The sequence below is a fragment of the Caretta caretta genome, chromosome 3 (genome assembly GCF_965140235.1).
Source record: "Caretta caretta isolate rCarCar2 chromosome 3, rCarCar1.hap1, whole genome shotgun sequence".
Classification (NCBI taxonomy): Eukaryota; Metazoa; Chordata; order Testudines; family Cheloniidae; genus Caretta; species Caretta caretta.
The window spans coordinates 211,082,004-211,106,452 of NC_134208.1; the positions used below are offsets into that span (position 1 = coordinate 211,082,004).

Here is a 24,449-nt window from a genome sequence, read left to right on the forward strand (position 1 = left end):
CTGATTTGTGTCCATTTATTCTTTTATGTAGAGACTGTCCAGTTTGGCCAATGTACATGGCAGAGGGGCATTGCTGGCACATGATGGCATATATCACATTGGTAGATGTGCAGATGAACGAGCCTCTGATAGTGGGGCTGATGTGATTAGGCCCTATGATGGTGTCCCCTGAATAGATATGTGGACACAGTTGGCAACTGGCTTTGTTGCAAGGATAGGTTCCTGGGTTAGTGGTTTTGTTGTGTGGTGTGTGGTTACTGGTGAGTATTTGCTTCAGGTTGGGGGGCTGTCTGTAAGCAAGGACTGGCCTGTCTCCCAAGATCTGTGAGAGTGAGGGGTCGTCCTTGATGATGCGTTGGAGACGTTTTAGTTGGGGGCTGAAGGTGACGGCTAGTGGCGTTCTGTTATTTTCCTTGTTAGGCCTGTCCTGTAGTAGGTGACTTCTGGGTACTCTTCTGGCTCTGTCAGTTTGTTTCTTCACTTCAGCAGGTGGATATTGTAGTTGTAAGAATGCTTGATAGAGATCTTGTAGGTGTTTGTCTCTGCCTGAGGGGTTGGAGCAAATGCGGTTGTATCGCAGAGCTTGGCTGTAGACGATGGATCGTGTGGTGTGGTCTGGGTGAAAGCTGTAGGCATGTAGGTAGGAATAGCGGTCGGTAGGTTTCCAGTATAGGGTGGTGTTTATGTGACCATCGCTTATTAGCACCATAGTGTCCAGGAAGTGGATCTCTTGTGTGGACTGGACCAGGCTGAGGTTGGTGGTGGGATGGAAATTGTTGAAATCATGGTGGAATTCCTCAAGGGCTTCTTTTCCATGGGTCCAGATGATGAAGATGTCATCAGTATAGCGCAAGTAGAGTAGGGGCATTAGGGGACGAGAGCTGAGGAAGCGTTGTTCTAAGTCAGCCATACAAATGTTGGCATACTGTGGGGCCATGCGGGTACCCATAGCAGTGCCGCTGATCTGAAGGTATACATTGTCCCCAAATGTAAAATAGTTATGGGTGAGGACAAAGTCACAAAGTTCAGCCACCAGGTTAGCCGTGACATTATCGGGGATAGTGTTCTTGACGGCTTGTAGTCCATCTTTGTGTGGAATGTTGGTGTAGAGGGCTTCTACATCCATAGTGGCCAGGATGGTGTTATCAGGAAGATCACCGATGGATTGTAGTTTCCTCAGGAAGTCAGTGGTGTCTCGAAGATAGCTGGGAGTGCTGGTAGCGTAGGGCCTGAGGAGAGAGTCTACATAGCCAGACAATCCTGCTGTCAGGGTGCGAATGCCTGAGATGATGGGGCGTCCAGGATTTCCAGGTTTATGGATCTTGGGTAGTAGATAGAATATCCCCGGTCGGGGTTCCAGGGGTGTGTCTGTATGGATTTGTTCTTGTGCTTTTTCAGGGAGTTTCTTGAGCAAATGGTGTAGTTTCTTTTGGTAACCCTCAGTGGAATCAGAGGGTAATGGCTTGTAGAAAGTGGTGTTGGAGAGCTGCCGAGCAGCCTCTTGTTCATATTCCGACCTATTCATGATGACAACAGCACCTCCTTTGTCAGCCTTTTTGATTATGATGTCAGAGTTGTTTCTGAGGCTGTGGATGGCATTGTGTTCTGCACGGCTGAGGTTATGGGGCAAGTGATGCTGCTTTTCCACAATTTCAGCCCGTGCACGTCGGCAGAAGGACTCTATGTAGAAGTCAAGTCTGTCGTTTCGACCTTCAGGAGGAGTCCACCCAGAATCCTTCTTTTTATAGTGTTGGTAGGAAGGTCTCTGTGGGTTAGTATGCTGTTCAGAGGTGTGTAAGAAATATTCCTTGAGTCGGAGACGTCGAAAATAGGATTCTAGGTCAACACCAAACTGTATCATGTTCGTGGGGGTGGAAGGGCAGAAGGAGAGGCCCCGAGATAGGACAGATTCTTCTGCTGGGCTAAGAGTATAGCTGGATAGATTAACAATATTGCTGGGTGGTTTAAGGGAACCACTGTTGTGGCCCCTTGTGGCATGTAGTAGTTTAGATAGTTTAGTGTCCTTTTTCTTTTGTAGAGAAGCAAAGTGTATGTTGTAAATGGCTTGTCTAGTTTTTGTAAAGTCCAGCCACGGGGAAATTTGTGTGGAAGGTTGGTTTTTTATGAGAATATCCAGTTTTGAGAGCTCATTCTTAATCTTTCCCTGTTTGCTGTATAGGATGTTGATCAGGTGGGACTGGGAGTGGATGTGTCATTACACAAAGTAAAACTATTTCCTCATGTTTATTTCCCCCCCCCCCCACCCGTTCCTCACAGGTTCTTGTCAACTGCTGGAAATGGCCCACCTTGATTATCACTACAAAAGGTTTTTTTTCTCCCCTGCTAGTAATAGCTCACCTTACCTGATCACTCTCGTTACAGTGTGTATGGTAACACCCATTGTTTCATGTTCTCTGTGTATATAAAATCTCTCCACTGTATTTTCCACTGCATGCATCCGATGAAGTGAGCTGTAGCTCACAAAAGCTTATGCTCAAATAAAAATGATATAAGTGTATCCCAGTGTCATAGGCACTTCACTTTGTACTGACACATCCCTTGGTCTGACCTCATTCTACTAGAGCCTAGAGCCCCAGCTGAGATAAGGCCCCCACACTAGGAGCTGTAGACAAATGTAGTGAGAAAGTCCCGGCTCACAGTCTAACTAGACAAGACAGAAAACAGCTGGAAGGAGAGAAAAACAAAGGCACAGAAAGGGAAGGGGAATTGTCTAAGGTCACCCAATTAGTGGACTGCAGAGCTGGGAGTAGAGCCCATGTCTCTTGAAAAAAGAAAAGGAGGACTTGTGGCACCTTAGAGAGTAACAAATTTATTAGAGCATAAGCTTTTGTGGGCTACAGCCCACTTCATCAGATGCATAGAATGGAACATATAGTAAGATATATACCACGAAAGCTTATGCTCAAATAAATTTTTTAGTCTGTAAGGTGCCACAAGTACTTCTGTTCTTTTTGTGGATACAGACGAACACGGCTGCTACTCTGAAACATGTCTCTTGAGTCACCGTGCCCTGCCACGTGGACCATACTGCCTCTCAGTTACAATTTACTCTCATTACATTTATAATCAGGCATGAAGGCAAAGATTTAGAAAATAATTCCCCCAGGTACTGCTGTGCAGTGAGGATAGCGTCTGATAGCATTGTTACATCCTTACACTTAGATAACAAGGCTCTTTGAAACATGCTTGATAGAAAGAGATATTTTAGAATGTCTGTGTAATTTAACTATATCAATGCCATTGTTTTAACAACTGCAGTGTAATCATCAGTGTATAGTTAATTGGTTAATGATAAGGCCAAGTAAACAAGTATAATTTTCAGCATAATCACATTTTGTGGAGCAGACATAACACCTTCAGTGTGTGTGTCTCTGCGTGAGAAGATATTATGCTGATTAGAAAGTGACACAAATATTTAAGGGCTTGATCTTGCTCCTATTTCAGTCGGGGGTATGGTGGGGAGGGAGTTTGCAGGTTGCCATTCGCTTCAGAGGAAGCAGGATCAGACCCGTACTTACACAGAATACCAGCCACAAGAGAAGAAAACCTTCCTTTTCCAAACCAGAAGGACTTTTGCCCTCTAGAACAAAGACTTCCAAACACAACATGCAGCATTTGTGACCCTAACACCTTCTGATCTACTTTAGTGCCAAAATGGCTTGTGGCCTTTGTTGGGTTACACTTTGCTGTTAGTTTTGCTTTTCTGATGATTTTTAAAAGCTTATTTAGGCACTTTAGATTTTTTGTTTTTGTTGCTAAACAAATGTTGTTTACATACTGAAATAAAACAGATGGTTTGTAAACCCTAGACAGAAGGTTCTTTATTTGTTTATGAAAGATAGCTGGGCTTTTACGGAATTATGAGGGTAAAACTTGGAAAGTGTGCTGAACCCCCTTCACTGGGAAAGCTAGATAGTGTTGACTTTTCTTACAAACAGGTATTGACCAATAGCCATTGACAATATCAATGGTAAAAAAGCATTTTGCTTTGGGATTTACAGATTTAATTGGGTTAGGCATTTTGGATACAACAGCTGCACAAGCTAGAGTTACTTAATTTAATTTTTGATAATTAATAATAAGATGCCATGACCCATTTGGCTTTCGTACTGGCCAAATTAGAGAATTGCATACTGAAGAAGATTTATGGATGATTTTTTGTTGCAGCAAAGATTTAATGGTTTCAGCAGTATGAGGTTTGGCATGATTTGGAAAAGGATTTGGGGGATTTTTTTTTTTCAATTTTAGCAGTTACTTTTACTTTTTTTACACTTATGCGTGTGTTTGGCAAAAGCATTAACATGTTTAGCCACAGTTGCCTGCATCTTTGCTTTCTTTTTTTTATTTTACAATTTTTTTAGGGTACAAACACAGAACAAAAAGACAGTCCTTGTCCCAGAAATCTTTCAGTCAAAGACCCAGATCCTCAAAAAAAACCAGTGGGAGTTAGGTGCCTAAATACCTCTGAGGATCCGGGCTCAAGAAAGTGTCTACCTTAGGTTTTATATGGTACCTTCTACCCTAGTAACGTCCCTGTGTGCACTAGGGGAAAAAGCAATAAGGAAGTGCAGGACAGGCAGACAGAGGGGAGTGCTGTGGGTGCGGAAATTACCGGCTCAGTCCAGTTGACAAGGCTTTTCAGTATACCCGCTGTTCTAGCAGTACATACAAGCTGTCATCCTGACAAGTATTCTGTTCTTGAGTGTGTATAGAAAATGGATTAGGCTGCGAGTGTATCGAGCAGTGGAGTGGGATTAAAGCCTTGGGATTATGAGGGTTGCTTTTGCTTCTCTCTGTTTACTGGGTAATGTGGAGACTGACTGTGCCAGTTGTAGGGAAGCTCAGAGTCACTAATGTTTGAACGCTGCAGTCCAGTGACATGGGCTCTGCTGGAGTTTGTGGTCAGTGTCCATGTGGTTTGATAACTGCCAGTGGAAAACACCCTGCACAGGTACCTGGACACATGTAAGGGGTACAGTGTAAGTATAAACATTTCTTTCATTGTCTCTCCTAGGGATCACATGATATCTACGACCATGAGGTCTCCATAGAAGCAGACTCTTACTTGCCTGTGGATGACACCCTGATCCCTACTGGTTGGTGACTTTGAGAATTGCATTTGTTTGAGGGAGGGGATTTCATAGCTCAGCTGGAGCGGGACTGGCTTTAAGGCAAGGAAAGTCATTCTTAAACATAAGTGAAGTCTCTTATTCCATTAGAGTAATGGACTGATTTTTCTGTTAGCAAACAGGAGTAACGTGGCATGAAATGGGGTCCAAAGCGACATGACAATAGCTCTTCTTGCTTGAGGCAGCTCCGCAGTTTGCACAGAACTGACCCTTGTCTCACCCAGACATAGCTGGAGAGCGATTCCCTAAGCCCTAGTGTGACTGATTGCTTTGCCTTGCAGCCCCCATTATGGTGCTGGTACCTGCTCCATGGTTAATTGAGGTTTCAACAGATGAGCCTGATGTTTGGCCTCCATTTAAAATCCCCCCAAAAGCTGCATGTGTCTCCAAATTGAGAGGTTATATCTGGGTCCCACCTGGGATCCTTCCATCAAATCTGAAGAGATCGGACAAAGTTCTGAGGGGATCAGTGGCATTCTAAAAGTCTAACACTTTTTGCCATGTACCGCACAGGAGAGGGATCTGTGACCTCATGTGTATGCCAGCTAGTGAGTCACATGTCATCTGTACAGCGACACACTAGCTCTGTGTCTAAAGATCTCATGTGCCTAGACCATGCAAAGAGCAGTTGGTGAGGTAACACATCATTCTGCTTTGTTTCAGAGATACGGGTGTGAAACAAATTACACAGCCATGTGTTCTGACATGGACATTTCCCATATGCCACATGCAAGGAAGAAAGTTGAGAGGTTGCTTTCACCACAGAGGCAGAGTTAAGGGGATTTGGCTGCCTTAACTGTGAATTTCTCTCCTTTCAGAGGTTTGGCTATTTTGGGAACTCAATTCAGAACTTCCAGGATTTCTGTCCTTTTTTTTTTTTTTTTTAAATCTAGCACCCTTGAAACGCAATTTACATTCTAACGTTCAAATGTGATTTACATTTACATTCAAACCACTGACAGTGCCTGCAGCGTTCCTCAGTGGATAAAGCACAGTGTGAGTAGCCACAGGCTGACTCACCACTCTCGGCATGTGGTGAGCGTTCCCACATGGGGCAAATAAATGAGGCAATTAACCAGTAAACAAGGTGAGTGATTCAGCTTGTCATCAGAGGACAGTTACTGGAGAGACAGGAAGGGGGAGGCTGGAAGGAAGGGCAAGAGAAGCCCCGGATCTCCAGGAGGTGAGATCTCTTCCCCGCATCGTGTGTCTGGGGAGAAGGGGAAAGCCTCATGTTGTGGGGAACAAGCCCTCATATAGCACCTTGTGAATGAAGCACGCAGGGTTGAACTTGCCATGGGAGCGTGTGAGGAGTGTTTGCAGAGAGGAATCCAGGGTGAGGGACTTCACTCTGCTACACATAGGTATGAGTAACTTCATCAGATCATCTCGGGGCATCATGGGTCTCCATGCCTCCATTGCGTAAATGAGTGGGGAGGGGAAGCCAGTGTAACCCTTTTTGCCTGCGGTTTTTGGTCTCTCTGGGTACTTGTAGGTATGTCTATGCTGCAGCTGGGAGTGAGCCCCCAGCCTGGGTAGACAGACTTGCACTAGAAGGCTAAAAACAGGTGTGTGGGCGTTGCAGCTCTGGCAGAGGCTTAGGCTCGCCGCCCCCCTAGGCTTGAGTTCGGGTGGCCAGTCCAAGTCTCCACCGAAGCCGCAGGGCCAAAGTCCCGCAGCTGTTTTGAGCGCTCTAGCCCGAGCCACGCCAGCGCAAGTCTGTCTCTCTGGCCTGTGAGACTTGCTCCCAGCTGCCTCTCATGCCCTTCTCCCCGTCTTATCCCCACCTCCTTCCTCCAGCCCGGCTGCTGGTGCTGTTGCGAGCTGAGCAGCTCCTAGTGCTAGCACCTGGTTCCTTTTCCCCTTTCCATCCTCCTGCAATGCCTGGCTTACTCAGGCTCATCTAGCAGAGTTTTCCACATGATCTTGAGGTCCTACTATCCCCATAAGCTGTGCCTGGATAATCTGTCCCTCAAAGCCTGGTCATATTACATGATGGGAATCCCTGTTATAGTCTGATTGCTTTGTTTCACATGCGATGGGTTAGATCGTCAACTACCATAAATCAGCATAACTCGATTGCTGTCTCCCTGGGGCGACACCGACTGACACCAGCCGAGGAGTGGGCCTAGCAGCTTGTACTATGAATGACTGCCTTGGTGATGAGCCGTGGCGGCTGGGAGCCCCAGGATCTTTTAAATCACGCAGGTGGGCCGCAGGGCTCCTAGGCATGCACAGGGTGGTACCGGCAAAGGCCGCCAGTTTGGCATGTGGAAGCCCTGGCTGTGCCCATTGACTATTCTGCCCTGGGGCCTGGAATTGCTGTTGGTGGGCCTGCTGCCAGCAAAGCACTGGCAGCTAAACCTCAGTGGAAACCACCAGAGCCCTCCCCGTCTAACCTCAGAGACGCTTAAATACAATGAGCGCTGGTGGGTGATGTTCACACACTGTATGGGTAACTATGTACAAGAGGAAAGGCGAATCCTTCAAAGTTTTTGGCGAGGTCTTTCCCGGTGTGGAAGTCTCCGTGTTCCAGGGTTTCTCCGTCAGTCTGTTGATTTCAACGGCGTTGTGCTGAAGTGAATCAGAGTTGAGCCAGGCCCCATGTTTCTAGGCCTTAAGGTTTTCGTTGCAAGCATAAACACCCGACTCGAGTGTAAGCTGTGCTGCAGGTTTCACCAGGAGGGCACACCCATCGCGGGTGCGCCGCTCACCCTGGCTAAGGTCCGCAGCATGGAGAAGGGAGAAAGAGTTGCAAAGGCCCTGAGTGAGTTGTCCAGGCTCCTTACTCCTCTTGGCTGAGGGAGAGAAGGAGTTAAATTTAACGGGTTCTCTGTGCCTGTGTCCTCTCCACTTGACACCAGCTGAGGCCAGACCGAGAGCACTCCTGCTGTACCAGCTGTTCCCAGAACTGGCCTTATACCCGCCACCCACCCGGCAGCCGAGGCCCCTTCCCAAGAGCTAGGATGGGCAGGAGCCAAAGATCCCAGCAGTCCTCGTAGAACACCAGTGCCTCCCTAGGGACTGGGGAGCTGGCGCTGTTCGTGAGCTCTGAGGAGCAGCGGGGAGGCCCCTGCCCAGCTAGGGCAGAGATGGCTGCTCCCGCACTGAAGAGCTAACAGGTTTGGGTGCGGGGAAGCAGAAAACTGATTAATTTGTGCAGCTGAGGTGGAAGAGACCACAGAACTGATGAGCTGGGGGTGGGAGGAAATGGAGGGGGCATGGCGTTATGGGCATATGGAGGATGAATGAGGGAAAGTTGGGGTGTCTGACATGCAGGGAGGGGTGAAGCAGTGATGGAATAGCAGGGTCTGACAGGTGTGCGCATGTTTGTGTGTCCCTCTGTCCACACAGAGATCTGACAAGGGTGTGTGTGTGTGTCCCCCTCTGTCAGCCAGGGCTTTGACCTGTGTCTGTGTCCCTCTCTGTCCATCCAGGGGTTTGATGGGTGTGTGCATGAGTGTGTCCCTCTGTCATCCAGGGGTCTGATGTGTGTGTCTGTCTGTCTGTCCCTCTGTCCACCCAGGGACCTGACGGGTGTGTGTGTCCCTCTGTCTACCTGGGGGTCTGAAGGGTGTGTCTGTGTGTCTGTCCAGGAGTGTGTGTCTATGGCTGTATGAGTGTGTGGGGTGGGAGTGTTGTGTGCGTTGGTGTTTCTGGTAAGCCTCGGCTAGCAAAATTTTGCTGGAGCTGGTAGGTTTTATTTCCTTGACGTTTTTGCAAGTCTGTATTACCATATGCCTTCCGGCTCCGCTGTGGGCAAGTCACATTGATTTGCTCCTGGGGGAGGGGGAGTGAGTAGATCTAGGTGAATCTTCATTATTAAGCCTCATGCATCTCCTCCGGATCCAGGACCCAATTCAGCAAGAGACTGAATGTAGGCACATCAGTATTCCCCTGGGCTTCAGAATGCAAAATGGCATTGACTTCAGTGGGACTGATGACATGCTTAGAGTTAAGCCCATGCTAAGTACAAGGCACTTACTTACCTTGCTGAATTGGGACCTTAGTATAATGTTTCAATGGATGCTCATGCATTTTAAGTAACATCTGTTCTTGAAAGTTAGCAATTACCTGGCTGGTTATTTAAGTTTTTAATGGTGCCTTGGCTTGATAGTCCTGTTTTCTGTATCTATTTGCCTTTTAACATTTTGGATAAGTGAATACGTTAAGGCAAAAAACTAGAGGGATAGTCTGTGCTGAGTGGGTTAGGCGGAGGTTGTGTATATTTTAAAAACCATTTTGTGCGGGGCTGTCTCTCTCTCTCTCTCTTTTTTTTCAGCACAAGTAGCAGACGCTTGAATAAAACAGTTTCTCTTTTTAAAGTGATTCTTCCTCCACTCCGATGTATTCAGTAGAATTCTACATTTAGATTGGATTGAAAGCCACAAAAATGCATGACTTGTAAGATAAAGAGTGATTCTGAGCATTTGCAAAGAAAAACTGGTGCAGAGCAACTGATGAGTTCAAAGTGAGTAGATCTGAAAAGCCAGGGCAGTCGGCAGCGAGGTGAGGCTGTGACTGCTGATGTGAGAAGAGAAATGTCTCCAAACAGAGACTTCGGAGTAACAAAAAGGTGAACTGTTTGATGGGAAGTTTGTCATTCCATTCAAAGTTACCCGCATTGGCGATAAATCCGAGCAAATAAAAACCTGGCAATGGCCAGGAAAATAGTTCATACAAAACTTGGTCACAGACGGCAGCACTGCGCCAGAGAACCGGTGGCTGTGATCCGTGGCCCTGATCTTACGCTGCCTGTCACTTACACCTGTGCTTCCAAATCTGGCTGGCAGCATGTGGCACCTGCTGTGTGGCATAATTTCCTATTGTCAAGGACTGTGCCGAGTGGAGGAAGAGTCACTTTAAAGAGAGAAACTGTTTTGCTCAGGTGTCTACTTGTGCTTAAAAAAACAACAACACAGTGCCACACACAATGGTCTTAAAAATATGCGCAACCTCCACCTCACCCACCAAGCACAGAATATCCATCTGATATCTTTGGCAGCATTTGACACCTGCTCTGTGGTATTGTTTCCTATTGTAAAGGTCTGTGCAGGGAGTGGGAAATGACGGCCCTGTGTGACTGTGAAGAAGGGGATGATTTTCAAAGGGCAGCTAGGCACCAAATTCCCATCTGTGCCTCTGAAAATCTCCCCTCAAGTTACAACTTTTTGTTAATGGGTTTGAATGCTTTGGGCTCAAACAATTCTTAAGGTCCACCAGAAGTGGAGAGATCACAGTCTGTGACCTTGTTCTCTCTATGGGCTTTATTATTAGCATATCAGGTCACTATTACAGTCTTCTCTAGCTTCTCTCTACTTCTTCCATTTGCATTTACTTATTACATATTCATGTGCTGAAGTGTGTGTTAGGGCTTCTAAAGAGTGATTATTTGGGTATGTTCTTCTACACTTTATTTGCCGATTGTCACTTGTTATGGCACTTAAATACTAATAACGTAAGAGTATGGCAGGCCCTGGTGGGGTACGGAGTGCACACTGGAGACCCCTGGTTCAATCTGCCATGAATAGCCTGCTCTGTACTCTGAATGCAGCATGTGAGATATGTTTAATTCCACCCACAGTCCTGGTGGAGTTTGGTCCATTACTCTCCCTACACTTTTCCTTGGTTACATAACCCTTGGCAGTATTCGTTGCCATATGGGTATAACTCGATGTGCAGAACAAACCATTCAGAAGTTTCTTGTTAATTTCAGAGGGTTTGATGATGCCTGTAAGGCCCAGTCTTGTGTCCCAGAGTTCCATGGTCCACAGCGTGCGGGGTGCATAAACCGCTCTCTCTCTTTAATGAGGGCATATGCCGCTCCTCACATGGCTAGCCATCTCTGCTGATTGGTAGTTAGAGATGGAGTCATGGCTCTGCCCACTCCCTGCCTCTCTGGTGGGAGCCCCTTCTCAGCAGCCCCTGCACTCGAACACACTCACTATGTGATCACATAAGGCCCCAGTCTAGCAGCTGACAGTGATTTTTAGCAAAGCCAAGTGATCTGCAATAGACATTACCTCACTGCAGCAATCGGTGACACCACACAGCCACGTGTGCAGATCCGGCACTATTCATAGCCAGCTTGTGACTTGTACACCGATGGTGCTTGAGGGTAAGCCATGAGCTGCCATCAGCAGCTGAGGAAATGCTGGTGATGATGTGACTGAGAGTATTGCACAATACCAGCATGTTCATGAAAACGCTGGGTGCTGGGAAACTCAACCACAGAGAAATATGAAGTTGGATCCTGAGTCAGCCTAGATAATTTTATGTTTCTAGAATAACTAGCTGCAGTTGGAGGTGGCGCTCATCCAGCCTTGGCCCTCATCCATTTCCCCAGTCAACTAATCACTGTGTGTGTTCTGCGTAGCAATAAGGTGATGGAGGAAATCAATGGCAGCTAAGGTCAGTTTGTGCTCACCAGTGGAGTGACAAATATCTAGCAACTCTTTGGGAACCATGGGCCAGATCCTGAGCGCAAGCTAAGCTGTGCAGGACACAGAGGGAGTAGGGAAAGGTGGCTCTAGGCAACATCTCTGTTCCCCTAATCCTGGGGCTGTGAGGTGCTTCAGGGGCGGGACAGGAGCCTGGGTCTGCAAGAGGGCAGACGCACAACCGGCAGCCGTGGTAGGGCTGCGTGCATTACCGTATGGACCCTGTGGGAATAAATACCACAGGACGTACTGCCTCAGGAGGAGGAGTCCAGGAAGTGTCTGTACAACAAGATGGACTCCCCTGTTGGCTGTAAGGGTGGACATGCCTCTTGGCTTGCTCTGGGACTCCTGACTCCAGCACTGACTTTCAGAGCTGTTCCTAGTCTCTGACTGCCACTGCTCTGACCACTAGGTATGACTGCCCAAGCCCCAGTCATGACTGACTGACTGGCTAGGCAGTAGTTTGTCTCTGGTGGAATTTACAGCAACCTCAGGGATGCTCTAAATTTTGCCAGCAATAATGTTCCCATAGGGACTGTTCTACCAAGGATCACCGGGGTCTCCAAGATGCTTCTGGCCCACCCCAGTGCCTAAGGGGATGCTGGAACAGGTAGTCAAAACTGGCTACACCTACTTTATATGCCACACAGGGACTCTCCTACAGTAGGGTAATCTACCCATAAAGCGAGCTAATTGTCCTGTCTGAGAAGCACCAAGCAGTTGGACGGGGGCCTGAAGATCTGCTGTATCCATGCTAAAAAGCTGAGGTGCTCTGATCTGAATGTTCTTCCTCTTCTCTTTCCTTTCAGTAGGAGGTTAAATCATGGGTTGGTCTCAGTTACCTTTCCAGCCTCCTTTAAGTCATTGTCTCTTGTTCCAAACCATTGGTCGTCCGGCTTGCTGCGTGGTGGAGGGATGTTATACTGCCATGATGCAGGACATCCCGCTAGAGGAGCTCTCTGAAGCAGAGGAGAGAAGGGATGTGGAGGAAGTGGTTGTGGGATATGACTAAGAAAATTTGCAGTGAGTGGGCTTGTATCAGCTTCAGTACACGAGAAATGAGCGTGGTTCACACAGGCACAAGCCAGGAGGTGCCGGTCTCGGGCGGCTTGCAGCAGCTACTCCTGCTGGAAAGAGGCAGCAGCTGACAGTGGTGGAATTGAGCAGGGGGTGATTGGAGGATGTGGCACTTGAAGTTTATGAGGATTGGCCTGGAGATTATCCCTGATTTACAGCTGGGGACACACAGAGGGGAAGTGGCTTGCCCCAGGTCACCCTGCCTCTTGTGCATGTGGGAGAAGGGAAAGAGACACCACAGATAACACCAATAGCCCTCTGTGTTGGGAACTGGCTGTCACCTAGGTCTAGCAAGCTATTAAGGCTGTGCACCTCACACCCCTCCTTGTTTAATTATCCTTTTAATCTGAGCTAAGGGGCCCAGACTAAATGTACGTTTGCACTTTGTGGGAAAACATGCAGACTCACAATGTATCAGTCACCGAATCACTGGAGATCCCAGACCTTATGGCATGGCAGGCTTAGCCTCCAGAGATGTGGAAGGAGGGATCTGCTCACTTAGTGCATAGGCCTTCTCTCCCCTGACTGAGGGCCTGAGCCAGACCCCACTGAAGTGTGTGGGAAGACTCCCATTGAATTCAGCAGGCTTTGGGTGAGGCCCTGACACTGAGCAGCGTGATGTGAAGTAGAAAGGCCCCAAGGCAGGGAGCAGTTTGTCACCTTCGAGCGCTGTGAGGAAGTTCTTGTGGTGCAAAGTTGTCATGAGTTGCTCATCTGAGAAGAGCGCGCTGCGGTTACTGGGATCACAGACACTTTAGAGCACAGGCAGGCAAACTTTTTGGCCCGAGGGCCACATCCGCGTTGGAAACCTGTACGGAGGGCTGGGTAGGGAAGGCTGTGCCTCCCCAAACAGCCTGGCCCCCGCCCCCTATCCGCCCCCTCCCACTTCCCAACCCCCTGAGAACCCCCGACCCATCCGACCCCCCGGGCTCCTTGTCCCCTAACTGCCCCCTGGCCCCCACCCTCTATCCAACCCTCCCTGTTCCCTGAGTGCCCCGACCCTTATCCACACCCCCGCCCCCAGACAGGCCCCCACAGGACTCCCATGCCTATCCAAACCCCCCTGTCCCCTGACAACTCGCCCCCCAAGAACTTCTTCCCCATCCAACCTCCCCGTGTTCCCTGTCCCCTGACTGACCCGACCCCTATCCAAACCCCTGCCCCTAACCGTCCCCGGGACCCTCTGCCCCTTATCCAACCCCCCCTGCTCCCCGCCCCCTTACCATGCTGCTCAGAGCAGCAGGAGCTCACAGCCCCACTGCCTGGACAGAGCCAGCCACATTTCCGCGCTGCCTGGCAGGAGCGGCGGGCCAGAGCGCTGGCAGCGTGGCGTGCTGAGGCTGCGGGGGAGGTGGGACAGCAGGGGAGAAGTCAGGGGCTGGCCTCCCCAGCCGGGAGCTCAGGGGCCAGGTAGGACGGTCCTGTGGACCGGCTGTGGCCTGCAGGCCATAGTTTGCCCACCTCTGTCTTAGAGAGAAGCAGTCTGAGCAAAGGGACAAAATGCAAGATTCAGCATAGAGCTTTTCAATGGCTCTTGTAGAGCTGTGACATCGAAGCAGCTCTGGGCCTGGAGGGGGTGCAGCATTTTCTACTGGGATCCCCACCAAAGCAGAATTTCCCATTGCAGTGCAGAGCCTAAAACAACACCGGAGTAAAGACAGACCGGACTCACAGTGCTCCGAATGTGAAATAACACCAGTGAGGTCAAGGACATTACACCCGTGGGAGTGGGTGGAGAATCAGGCCCTCGGTTTCAGAAGTTTAGCTCCCTAAGGCTAGAGCATTAGAAAAGTGGCTACTGAGTTTGCGTGTCTCAGTTTTTGGGTACCCAATCTGAGATCCTTGGGGCCAAACTTTCAGAGGGGCTGCCCCCCCCACAACTCCAGCCAAAGTGAATGGAAACCTGTGGGTACTTGGCACTTCAGAAAAAACAGCCTTAGGTATCACAAGCTGAGTTCCCAGCGTTTGAGGTATCCTGAAGTTAGTGTACTCATTTGAAAATGTTGGACACAAACAGTTACCAGTAGCCCGCGTTGGCTTTGCTGTCCAGATCCGTTGTAGCAGGCTTGGGGCCCAATTTACTCTTGAGGTGCTACTGATAAAAATGTAGGACCCTATCCGATGGCAATGGAGATGCGTCACTGAGCACTGGATCATCCCGTCAGTCAGGTATTGGCGCATGCACACTGAACCTGCCCCATGTGAAACCAGTGCCACAGGGCCACGAGAACAGCTTCGCTATTGAACGTGGCTTGCTCCAAAAAGTCATGTCTCTGAGTCAGCCGTGGAAGTTTTGATATCAAATTCCCCTTGCTTTGAAGCAAAATGACTTGATTCTGAGTGTCAATGTGTGTTTGCAGCACCAGGAGGAGGAGGGAGGAAGTAGATGTTCCATCTGCTTAATTATTTTACTGTTGACTGAGTTTAGAAAAATCCCCGTGTGCTCTTCCTTAGCATGAGCCGCACTTTGCTTGTTGAGAGAGCCACCTGCTGTTTTCAGTAACCAGTTCTAAGATTGCTGTTTCTTAGAGCCCTAGCTAGAGACACCACATACAACAGTCGTCTTGTCGAAGCAGGTGTGCTTGCATGTTAGCATCTTTCTACTTCTTCCAAGGGTGTTGCTCAATGGGCCTTCTGCGATAACCGAGGAGAATTGCAGAACATCAGGCCGTGCCTTGGTGGGTTTACTCTGGAAGTGTGGGGAGCTGGGGAATGTTGTGTGCACTTCATGCTGACTTGCTGCCTCATGTCTTACATTTTAAACCCCGTCCATTATGATCAGGGAATATACACAGAGAGTTGGGGGGAAACAATTCTCACACTGTCTGAAAGGCTGCAACATAACACGACTTTATTTCTTAGAATCCAGAAATCTAACACACACAAACCAAATGGAGCCAGAGACAAAGCAGGCTGCTCCCTAAGGCAGAGAAGCACAATTCATCCTACTGTAGGCTGGGTCACTGCAGACTGACTGCTGGCACACTTCCCTCAGAGCCCCCTAACCTGTCAGCAAGACCGGGAAGCCTCTTGGAACTTAATCGCTTGTAATTTCAATAGGTATAATTTTCAGTACCCTAGCCCCAAGGGAGTAGGGAGTTATCCTGGTTGTTCTGAGCTTCTGCAGAATCTCTGCTTTCACATAAAAAGAAGAGTAGGTTTCTAGCCTTTATGGTGGTGAGGGAAACTTGATAAATCTGAACTGAGTGTAACCAATGTTGTATTGATCAGGGGTTGTGAGCATCTCTCTGGCCAGGGGGTTGCATTGTGTATGTCTGCCTAGAGCAGGGGGTGTGAGGGTGGGTGAGCGTGCCTCCATTTATCCAGGGGTGTGGAATGGGTATAAGTATGTGTCTCCATCCAGAAGGGTGATGGGGAAGGGTCGGTGTGTTCATCCCAGGGTTTGAGAGCGTGTACGTAAAAAGCCCAAGTGAATGAAAATGGGTGAAGTCAGTGCGCCCACAGGAGATTTCCCTCTCAAGAATAAACCTGGATCAGTTCGTTTCTTGCTGGGAGTTTCTACAGGATACCCTAGAGAACAGCCCATTGATCTCCCCTGCCGAGCTGTAGCTACACACCTCCTGCCTCAGCCATGCACACTGCTACTTAGGCCAGAATGTACAGTGGCACAGCTAGGTTGGTTAGAAGTGTGAAAGACTCCTCACCTCCTAGCTACAGAGCCTGGTTGGCAAAACCTGCAGGAGAGAGGCAGCTACGCTGACACCCGGGCAGCCAGAAGCCATCTGGTAACGTCGGTCAGGAGGGTGGTGTCCCTCTGCCATCAGAAAAACTCTTGTCAGCGGAGCTGTCTGTACTCGTGGCTCTGCCAGCGTCACTCTACTGCCATGGGCTCTGTAGCATGGACACGGCCTCAACTGCCTTCTTCTTTTACTAAGTCTCTTTGTCTCTTCCATTTTTCTCTCCTCTCTGTCTCTCTCCCACTTTTTAGATTCTGAGAGGCTGCTGAAGTGACCCACCACGCAGTAACACTGAGCACAGCGTTCAGACTATGCCTCGTCCCGTGCGTTTGTAGCAGCCCTCTTGCATTTGCATACACAGTGCGTTGCAAGCTAAGCTATCTTTTGCCTTCCTTGCAGCTGGCTCTGGTTCCTCACCTGCCCCATTTCTTACTGTAAAGCTTAAAAGCAGGGCATGCTTCTCCCTGCCCTGCATGTCTGAGACGGCCATAGCTCAGCAGCGTGAGCTGGCTCACCTCAGCCAGCAGTGCCCCCGCAGAGCCGTGGTTAAGGGTGCATTTTGAAAGAGCTGGTGAAGCCTGAATCTGCTGCTCAGCTGAACCCTGTCACCAGATTAATGGTGTCTCAAGCAGAGGGGCATGGGTGTGGAGCGGACAGTGCCTGTTCATTGTGTGATGTCACAATACAGCAATGCCGAGCGGGATGCTGCTTCCCCCTCCCGCTCCGGCTCTGCGCTGCTCGTGTTTCTTGAACAGAGCCCCTGCGCTCACAAGCTTTGTCACTTTGCAGATCACACTGGAGTGGATCTGACCTGGCCCAGATCCTGAGGTTCTTACTCAGGCAAACATCAATGAGTGGGAATGACCCCTGTGAATTAGGCCTCGGAACGAGAGGGTCGCACATTCCATGGCTTCGGTAGGCTGAGCTCGGTGCAGCCCTCCATTCCCCCCGCACGCTCCCTGTGGGCCACCCACCAAGGGCCTCTGTTTCGGGGGTTCCCTGCAGCTCTGTGTGCCCCCTTTTATTTTCTCCTTCCCACATACTAGAGCCTCCCAGCCACCTTGCCAGGGGTTCGGTGTGCTACCCGTTCTTCCCGCCCCCAGGACAGGAGCTGGGTGCACACCCTCATTCCCCTCACCATTATTCCCTGTCTTCAGCCTGTCTGGGAGGTCAGTGACTCGGGGTGTCAACATGCCAACTCCACTGGGTTGAGGGGCAGCACTGCATTAGTATTATGGTTATGTCGGCAGGGCCGCCAGCCAGCTCTTAGGGCTCTAGACAACTGCAGAGTGCTTAAAGCTGTGGCTTTGCTAATCAGTGGCAAGGGCTCCCTGTGTGTCTCCTTCCCCCTTCTCATTTTCCAGTTTCCCCCCAGATCAATAGGGTTCTGCCTGGTGATGCCTAGGACATCCCCTGCAGGTGTGGAAGTGATCGGATGAGGTGTTCACAGACATGCAGAAAATGCCGGGAAGTGCAGTTGTGCTGAGTGTAAAGCCTTGTACGTTTGGCCAACTGTTCTGCATAGCTGGGTGGTGTTGCGTACAGCAGGATGTGAAGCATTGACTGTATTAATGCATTAGGGGCTGATCATAGAATCCTAGAATATCAGGGTTGGAAGGGACCTCAGGAGGTCACCTCGTCCAACCCCCTGCTCATCAGATTGTGCCATTCGGACGCCCGTTTGCTAGTCTGCATGAAATGAGCCTGTGAGCTCGGTCCAGGTCACTGCGGGCAGCACAGACCCCTCCTTCACAGTGTCCTTGTTGGCGTTGCTACTAAAAGCACCAAGGCGTCAATGGGAGACTAGTCTGTCATCCCTACAAGTGGTCCCTTCAGCGCCAGGTTGAGCCGTATTGACTCTGTCCTGTGGGGAAGTCTGTACACAGTGCCTGTACGGTAACTCGTTCTGTAGCTCAACAAAGGGCTTCCATCTCTCAGGCTATCCGCTTTTCTGAAGCATGAAATGCTTACTTTAAAAAGTGGTGTAAGGAGTTCTAAGAACACCCAGATGGTAAGGCCCTTATTCAGCAGATTCACTACTTAGAACATCAGCTCTTTGGGACAGGAACTGTCATTTTGTTCCGTGTTTGCACAGCGCCTGGTGCAGGGGGGCCTGGGCCACGATGGGGCTCCTACGTACTGCGGCAATGTTAATAATAATAAAACACTCAAGCACATGCTTAACTTTACGTTCCCGGGACTACTTTTGTGCTTAAAGATATGAATGGCCTTAATTGCTTTGCTGGGTTGGTAATACAATATGGGGTGTAACAGTCTTCAAGTACATAAAAAGTTGTTACAAGGAGGAGGGAGAAACATTGTTTTCCTTAACCTCTGAGGACAGGACAAGAAGCAATGGGCTTAAATTGCAGCGAGGGAGGTTTAGGTTGAACATTAGGAAAAACTTCCTAGCTGTCAGGGTGGTTGAGCACTGGAATAACTTGCCCAGGGAGGTGGTGGAATCTCCAGCATGGGAGGTTGTTAAGAGCAGGTTAGATAAACACCTGTCAGGGATGGTCTCTAATGTTTAGTCCTGCCTCAGTGCAGGGGACTGGACTAGATGACCTGTTGAGGTCCCATCTAGTCCTACATTTCTGTGATTTCTATCGCAGGGTTATCACTGACATCCTTCAGTATTTCAGAGCTGCAGTGTCCTTCTCTTTATGGTTCCTGGAGCCTCTCTGTGAGCTGCCAAAACAGGCTGTGTGCTCACAGAGAGCCTCTCTGTGCTATTTCCCCCCCAGGAGAGGTGGCTGCGGTGCAGGACACCGCTTTTGATCTGAGGAAGCCGGTGGAGCTTGGAAGACACATGCAGCAGTTTCAGCTCCCTGGCTTTGACCATAACTTCTGTTTGGAACGGTCGGAGGCTCGACGCTACTGTGCAAGGTGAGAACTCGATCGCCTCAGCTGTGTAAAGCCGTGGTGGTTCCCTGGCTTCAGGTCTTTCTGGTTTGTACCAGTTGTGCTTGAAGCACAGAGGGCATCGACTGGGGACTCCGAAGGAAGGTCCCAATTTTCTGTCCCTTCAATCTACAGGCCACCCATTACCAGGGTATTTGAGCCTCACGGTCTTTAATGTATTCTCCCTCACAAGAGGCCCGTGAGGCAGGGCCGGGCTGCCGTCCCCATGCTGCAGATGGGGAAATAAGGCACAGAGAGATTGAGTTGTTAAGGTCACAGTGGGAGCCTTGGGCAGGGAATTGAACCTCTCTCCTGAGCACTGGGCCGGCACCCTGACCACTGGACCATCCGTCTCCCCTCTCCTTGCCCTGCTGGCTCCTGTTTTTCCTGGCTCCCTGCCCCTCACTCTGTCTGGCTTACGCCTCCCCGGTCTATGCATTGCAGGGCCCTTTCCCTCCCCCACACCCTGCCTTGCTGCTCCCATCCTCTCCACTCCTGTCCCATAGGCCATCCACTGCCATCAGCCTCCTGTCAGTGGTGCTCCACGCCCTGCCCACCACTTTGTCTTCTTGGCCTTCTCCTTGCCTGGGCATTCAGACTGCACTAATTGCCAGGGAGGCCGAGTGCCCTATGAAATTGCATGAGCTGCAGGCTGATCTTCTGGTTCCTCTAGCAGGCTTCTCGTTAATGTGTCCTGAAGTGCTGGTCAGTTCTTCTCAGCCTGTCTTCTTTCCTTGCTCTCCAGCTTCCGTTCCTTTCCCCTCTTGCTTTCTGTCCTTGCTCCCTGGGTACAAAACTGCCTCTGGTCACCCCCCCCCCCCCCGCTGGTAATAGCTCACCTTAAGTGATCACTCTGGTTACAGTGTGTATGGTAACACCCATTGTTTCATGTTCTCTGTGTATATAAATCCCCCCACTGTATTTTCCACTGCATGCGTCCGATGACGTCAGCTGTAGCTTGCTCAAATAAGCTGGTTAGTCTCTAAGGTGCCACAAGTCCTCCTGGTCTCTTTGTACAGAGCTCACCATCCCCCTAGTGGCAGGACGATGGAAGTTTATACCTCTCAGCCTGGGATCCAGTTCTACACTGGAAATTTCCTGGACGGCTCGCTGGAGGGCAAAGGGGGCTCTGTGTATCCCAAGCATTCAGCCTTCTGCCTTGAAACACAGAACTGGCCAGATGCGGTTAATAAGGTAACTATTGCTGTCCTGGAAATGCGTACCAGCGCTGCGGGGAAGGGCTCCTCTCCGCTAATGGCAGTTACACACACGCTCACGGAGACGCAACAGCTCCTTAGGTCGGGCCTACACGGCTTCGTACCAGTAGATCCATGTTGGTTGGGTGTGCGCCTCCTAATGTAGGTGCAGTAACTCCAGTACAAGGGGCCTTCTACCAGCGTGGCTTGGTCCCCTGCCTGTGTGGGACTAGCGATACCCGCACAAAGCACCGTTACACCAATATAACTGGGTCTGTACCTGGGGGGGATGGTGCATCCCTTTGACTTTACAAGTGGAATTAGGGTAGTACAACTCATGTGTGTAGACAAGCCTTTAAGAAACTGCATCTCTCGGGCCTTAATTCTGGAGGCTGTAGTTAGGCAAACACCCACTGAAGTCAACCCCCCCAACTCTTATGAAGAGTGTCCTGGGATCTTTCACAGCTGCTTTTCCGGTCACGCCCTCACCTGAGCAGGAATCTCAAGCCATGCATTGATTGCGGGGTCGTGACAAAATGCCACTAAGAGCACCACAAATAACCTCCCCTTCCTGGATCTCAGTTTGGACTCAGGTTTCCAGGAATGTATTAACCAAATGCACCACCAGCCCCGCTGTGTAACAGCCCTATCAAATGCCAGAAGCTGGGTGTGTAAGGAGGTAGCTGAATGCTTTCCTTGTAGGAGGAGGAGATATTTTCACTTGCTGAATGATTGTATCTTAGCAACCAGGGGGTCGCACACTTTGTTCCTTTTGTCAGGTGAGCTCATTGCACCCACCAGGGGCTCCCTGTAGCCCTCCATTCCCCCCAACAAGCTCTCTGTGAACCACCTCCCATCCCCCTCCATTTCAGGGACTCCCTGCCATCCCTTCCCTCATGCCAGGGGTTCTGAACTGTGTCTTAGCAATGAACGCTTCCTACAGTACTCAGCCCTGGCATCCCTTCGCCCATGCCCTGCTCCCGTTCTTGCAGGTATGTGAGAGCCCGTGAAAACACACGTGGCACCCTGCAGCCAAACTGTGAACAGCAATGTACAACTCATTTCACAATGTTCCCCTCCCTCGGGAGAGCTGCGCCTGGAACAGAACAGCTGTTTTAAATGCACAAAACAACGCTGAAGCTGAGGCTTAAAACAAACGTTAAACTAAGCAGTCTGAAGTAGCTTATTTGGTCCTAGCATTTTAACGTGTCCGTAGCTAGCTAACAATAAGCTGTATCGGGTTAAACCACCTTGCCTTAGAAGGCTACTATGAAAGTTCAAAGGAGCACGAGGGTTTTAGATCTTTTTACCAAAGCTAAAAATGGCTCTTGTTGAGCAGTGATCGCACTCAGCACCAAGCTGTGAGACTGTCAGATTGAAGAGACTGTGTTTTTCTTTCCACAGCCCCATTTCCCCAGTGCGCTGCTGCGGCCAGGAGAGGAGTATAACCACACAACTTGGCTCAAGTTTACTGCAGCTTGAGGAGTCACCTCTGCAGCCACAAGGAGAAATTCATCACAAAGTGCTCTGAGTATTGGGGAGGGGAGCAGGGGAAATCACTGAAAACAGCAGCAGGAGCTTTCAAACTTCTCCAGCACAGGCAGAGGTGACAGGTGCGGGGACATCTCCTAAGGACGGAGTTTGTAAAAGCTCTCAACTCTGGCTTGACGGCTCCCATTGGAATCACTGGTAAATCTCCCCTTGATGTCAACAGAGGAAGAGTTAGGCCAGTGCTGAGGCCCTGATCCCCAAAGGGACGTGCACACCTAACTGCCATTGATTTCAATAGGAGTTAGGACCCTAAATACCTTTGAAACCTGCCCCTTAGTCCATACAAAACTTGTCTTCCTCATCTATCAATTGGACCGTGTCAAGGCCTCTTTTAAACTCCTCTCCCCTTTTTCCTTCCCCATGGAATCAAGTTTAAACCTTTTGTCCTGTCTTCCTTCCCGGCCATGCACTCTTCACTCATGGGACAAGCTTATCTTTGAGTGAGTCATTCCCACTTGCCCTGTCAATTCTGTCATGTTTGTCTCTTCCCACTCCCCCATCAGTGCTGCTTTCTGCACCATCCCTTTTGCCATTCAAGTGCTAACTAAAACCTCACTTCTGTAAACCAAAAATAAATCTACCCACTATTCCTTCTTTCTCTGTATCTGTATTTTAGGCCTGGTCTACACCAGAAACTGTTACCTGTGTATCGGTTAGGGGTGTGATGTTTTACCAGTAGTTATACCAGGAAAGGCACTAGTGTGGATGCAGGTAAACCGACATAACACAGATGTACTTATTTCCCTCTCATCTAGGTATAAAACAGTCCAACTTACTAGTGTAGAGAAGCCCCCAGAGAAAGAACTGCCTTTGTAAGGGTAGCTCATACTCATACAAGTAGGGACTGAAGCCAGGGGGTCTATGGCCTACATCCTCAAAAGCATTCAGCCACTTAACTCCCGTGGGCCTATGTGCAGGACTAAGGCCAGGTCTCCACAAGAAGCTTTAGCCAGTGTAGCTATGTTGGGCGGGGTATCTGTTCCCTATACTGGTACTTACAGACTGATCAAATTACTCCATCTTCTCTTCCGTAAACTAAACAGATTGAGCATCTTGAGTCTTTGACTATAAGGCATGTTTTTTAATCATTCTCACCGCTCTTCTCTGCACGCGCTCCAATTTTTCAATATTCTTGAATTGTGGAGACAGACCTGGACAGACTCTTCCTGTAATAGTTACATCAGTGCCAAACACAGTGATAATATAACCTCTCTAAATCTATAGTCCCATTTATACACTCAAGGATCACATTAGCCCTTTGGCAACAGCATCATGCTGGAACCTCATGTTCAGCTGATTATCCACTGTAACCCCAAATCTTTGCTTCCTAGGAGAATCCCCCATCTTGTGAGCATGGCCTTGGTTCTTTGTTCCTAGATGTATGACTTTAGATTTGGCTATGCTGAAATGCATAGTTTGCTTGTGCCCCGTTAACCAAGCAATCCAGAACGCACTCTATCAATGTCCTCTTCATTATTACCACAGTGCTCCCATCTTTGTGTCATCTGTAAAACGATCAGTAATGATGATGATTCCCACTCAGCCCCTACTTCTTACTATAATTGTTGCCTGGTTCTCTCCCACTGAACATTCTCCTCCCAGCTCTAAGCCTGCAGGTTTTCATGGGCAGTTAGTTTCCTCTTGAACTTGGTCTACATGCACAAGTTACACTACCAAAAAAAAAAAAAGTGTTAAACTCGTGCAGCAAAACTCTGTGCTGACTTGTTTCAATTTAAGGGTTTGTCATTCCAGTTTAGTTCAGACCTGTTCCCAACCAATTAACCCCAAACCAGAATCAAGGAGCATCCACATAGGAGTTTGCACAGGTCTGACTAGATTTAAATTCACACATCTTAAACCCATGCAACTTTTCATGTACACAAGCCCTTAAACAGCTGTGGTTGTTAACAGCAATAACTAGACTGGCATCATTTCCAGCTGCTCACACCACCAGATGCTCTTAAGGTTTTCCACTACTTGCCAGTTTTTGTTTGCGGAAGAGATGCACTGTTGATAATAGCCCACTTTAATCGAATTGTCTCGACCCTCCACTTGGTAAGGCAACTCCCATCTTTTCGTGTACTGTTATATATATACATACACATCTTCCTTCTGTATTTTCCATCCATGCATCTGATGACTTGGGTTTTAGCCCACGAAAGCTTATGCCCAAATAAATTTGTTAGTTTCTAAGGTTACACAAGTAGTCCTTGTTCTTTTTACTGTATTACAACACATCACTGGCCACAGCTCCTTTACAGTCTGCGCTGCCCACTGTTTGGGCACTATGCCCCCTACCACAGAAGGAGGGACCCTTCCCTTTGAAACAGTTCTGCCCGCATATACCCTGATTCCTTACGTACTCCCATGACAGACCGTTAGCTGTGCACCAAACTGTTAAATCCTAAGGAAATGCAGTCCCAGCTGCTCCGTTTT

General features: G+C 49.1%; 1 protein-coding gene across 3 annotated transcripts in view; it reads left to right on the top strand.

Moving 5' to 3' along the window:
* Nucleotides 1-24,449, top strand: part of GALM (galactose mutarotase) — a 47,063-nt gene that overhangs the window by 13,259 nt on the left and 9,355 nt on the right. The window contains exons 4-7 of one of the 3 annotated variants that reach the window (XR_012667903.1): nucleotides 5,036-5,117; nucleotides 19,110-19,251; nucleotides 20,286-20,460; nucleotides 21,867-22,151. Coding sequence is in view for 1 of the 3 variants with exons in the window: in XM_048842233.2 (XP_048698190.1) it covers nucleotides 5,036-5,117; nucleotides 19,110-19,251; nucleotides 20,286-20,460; nucleotides 21,867-21,944 (477 nt within the window). In the remaining 2 variants the exon portion in view is untranslated. Of the gene's footprint in view, nucleotides 1-5,035; nucleotides 5,118-19,109; nucleotides 19,252-20,285; nucleotides 20,461-21,866; nucleotides 24,217-24,449 lie in introns of those variants that run through there. The other 2 variants (XR_012667904.1, XM_048842233.2) reach the window with 2 other exon arrangements.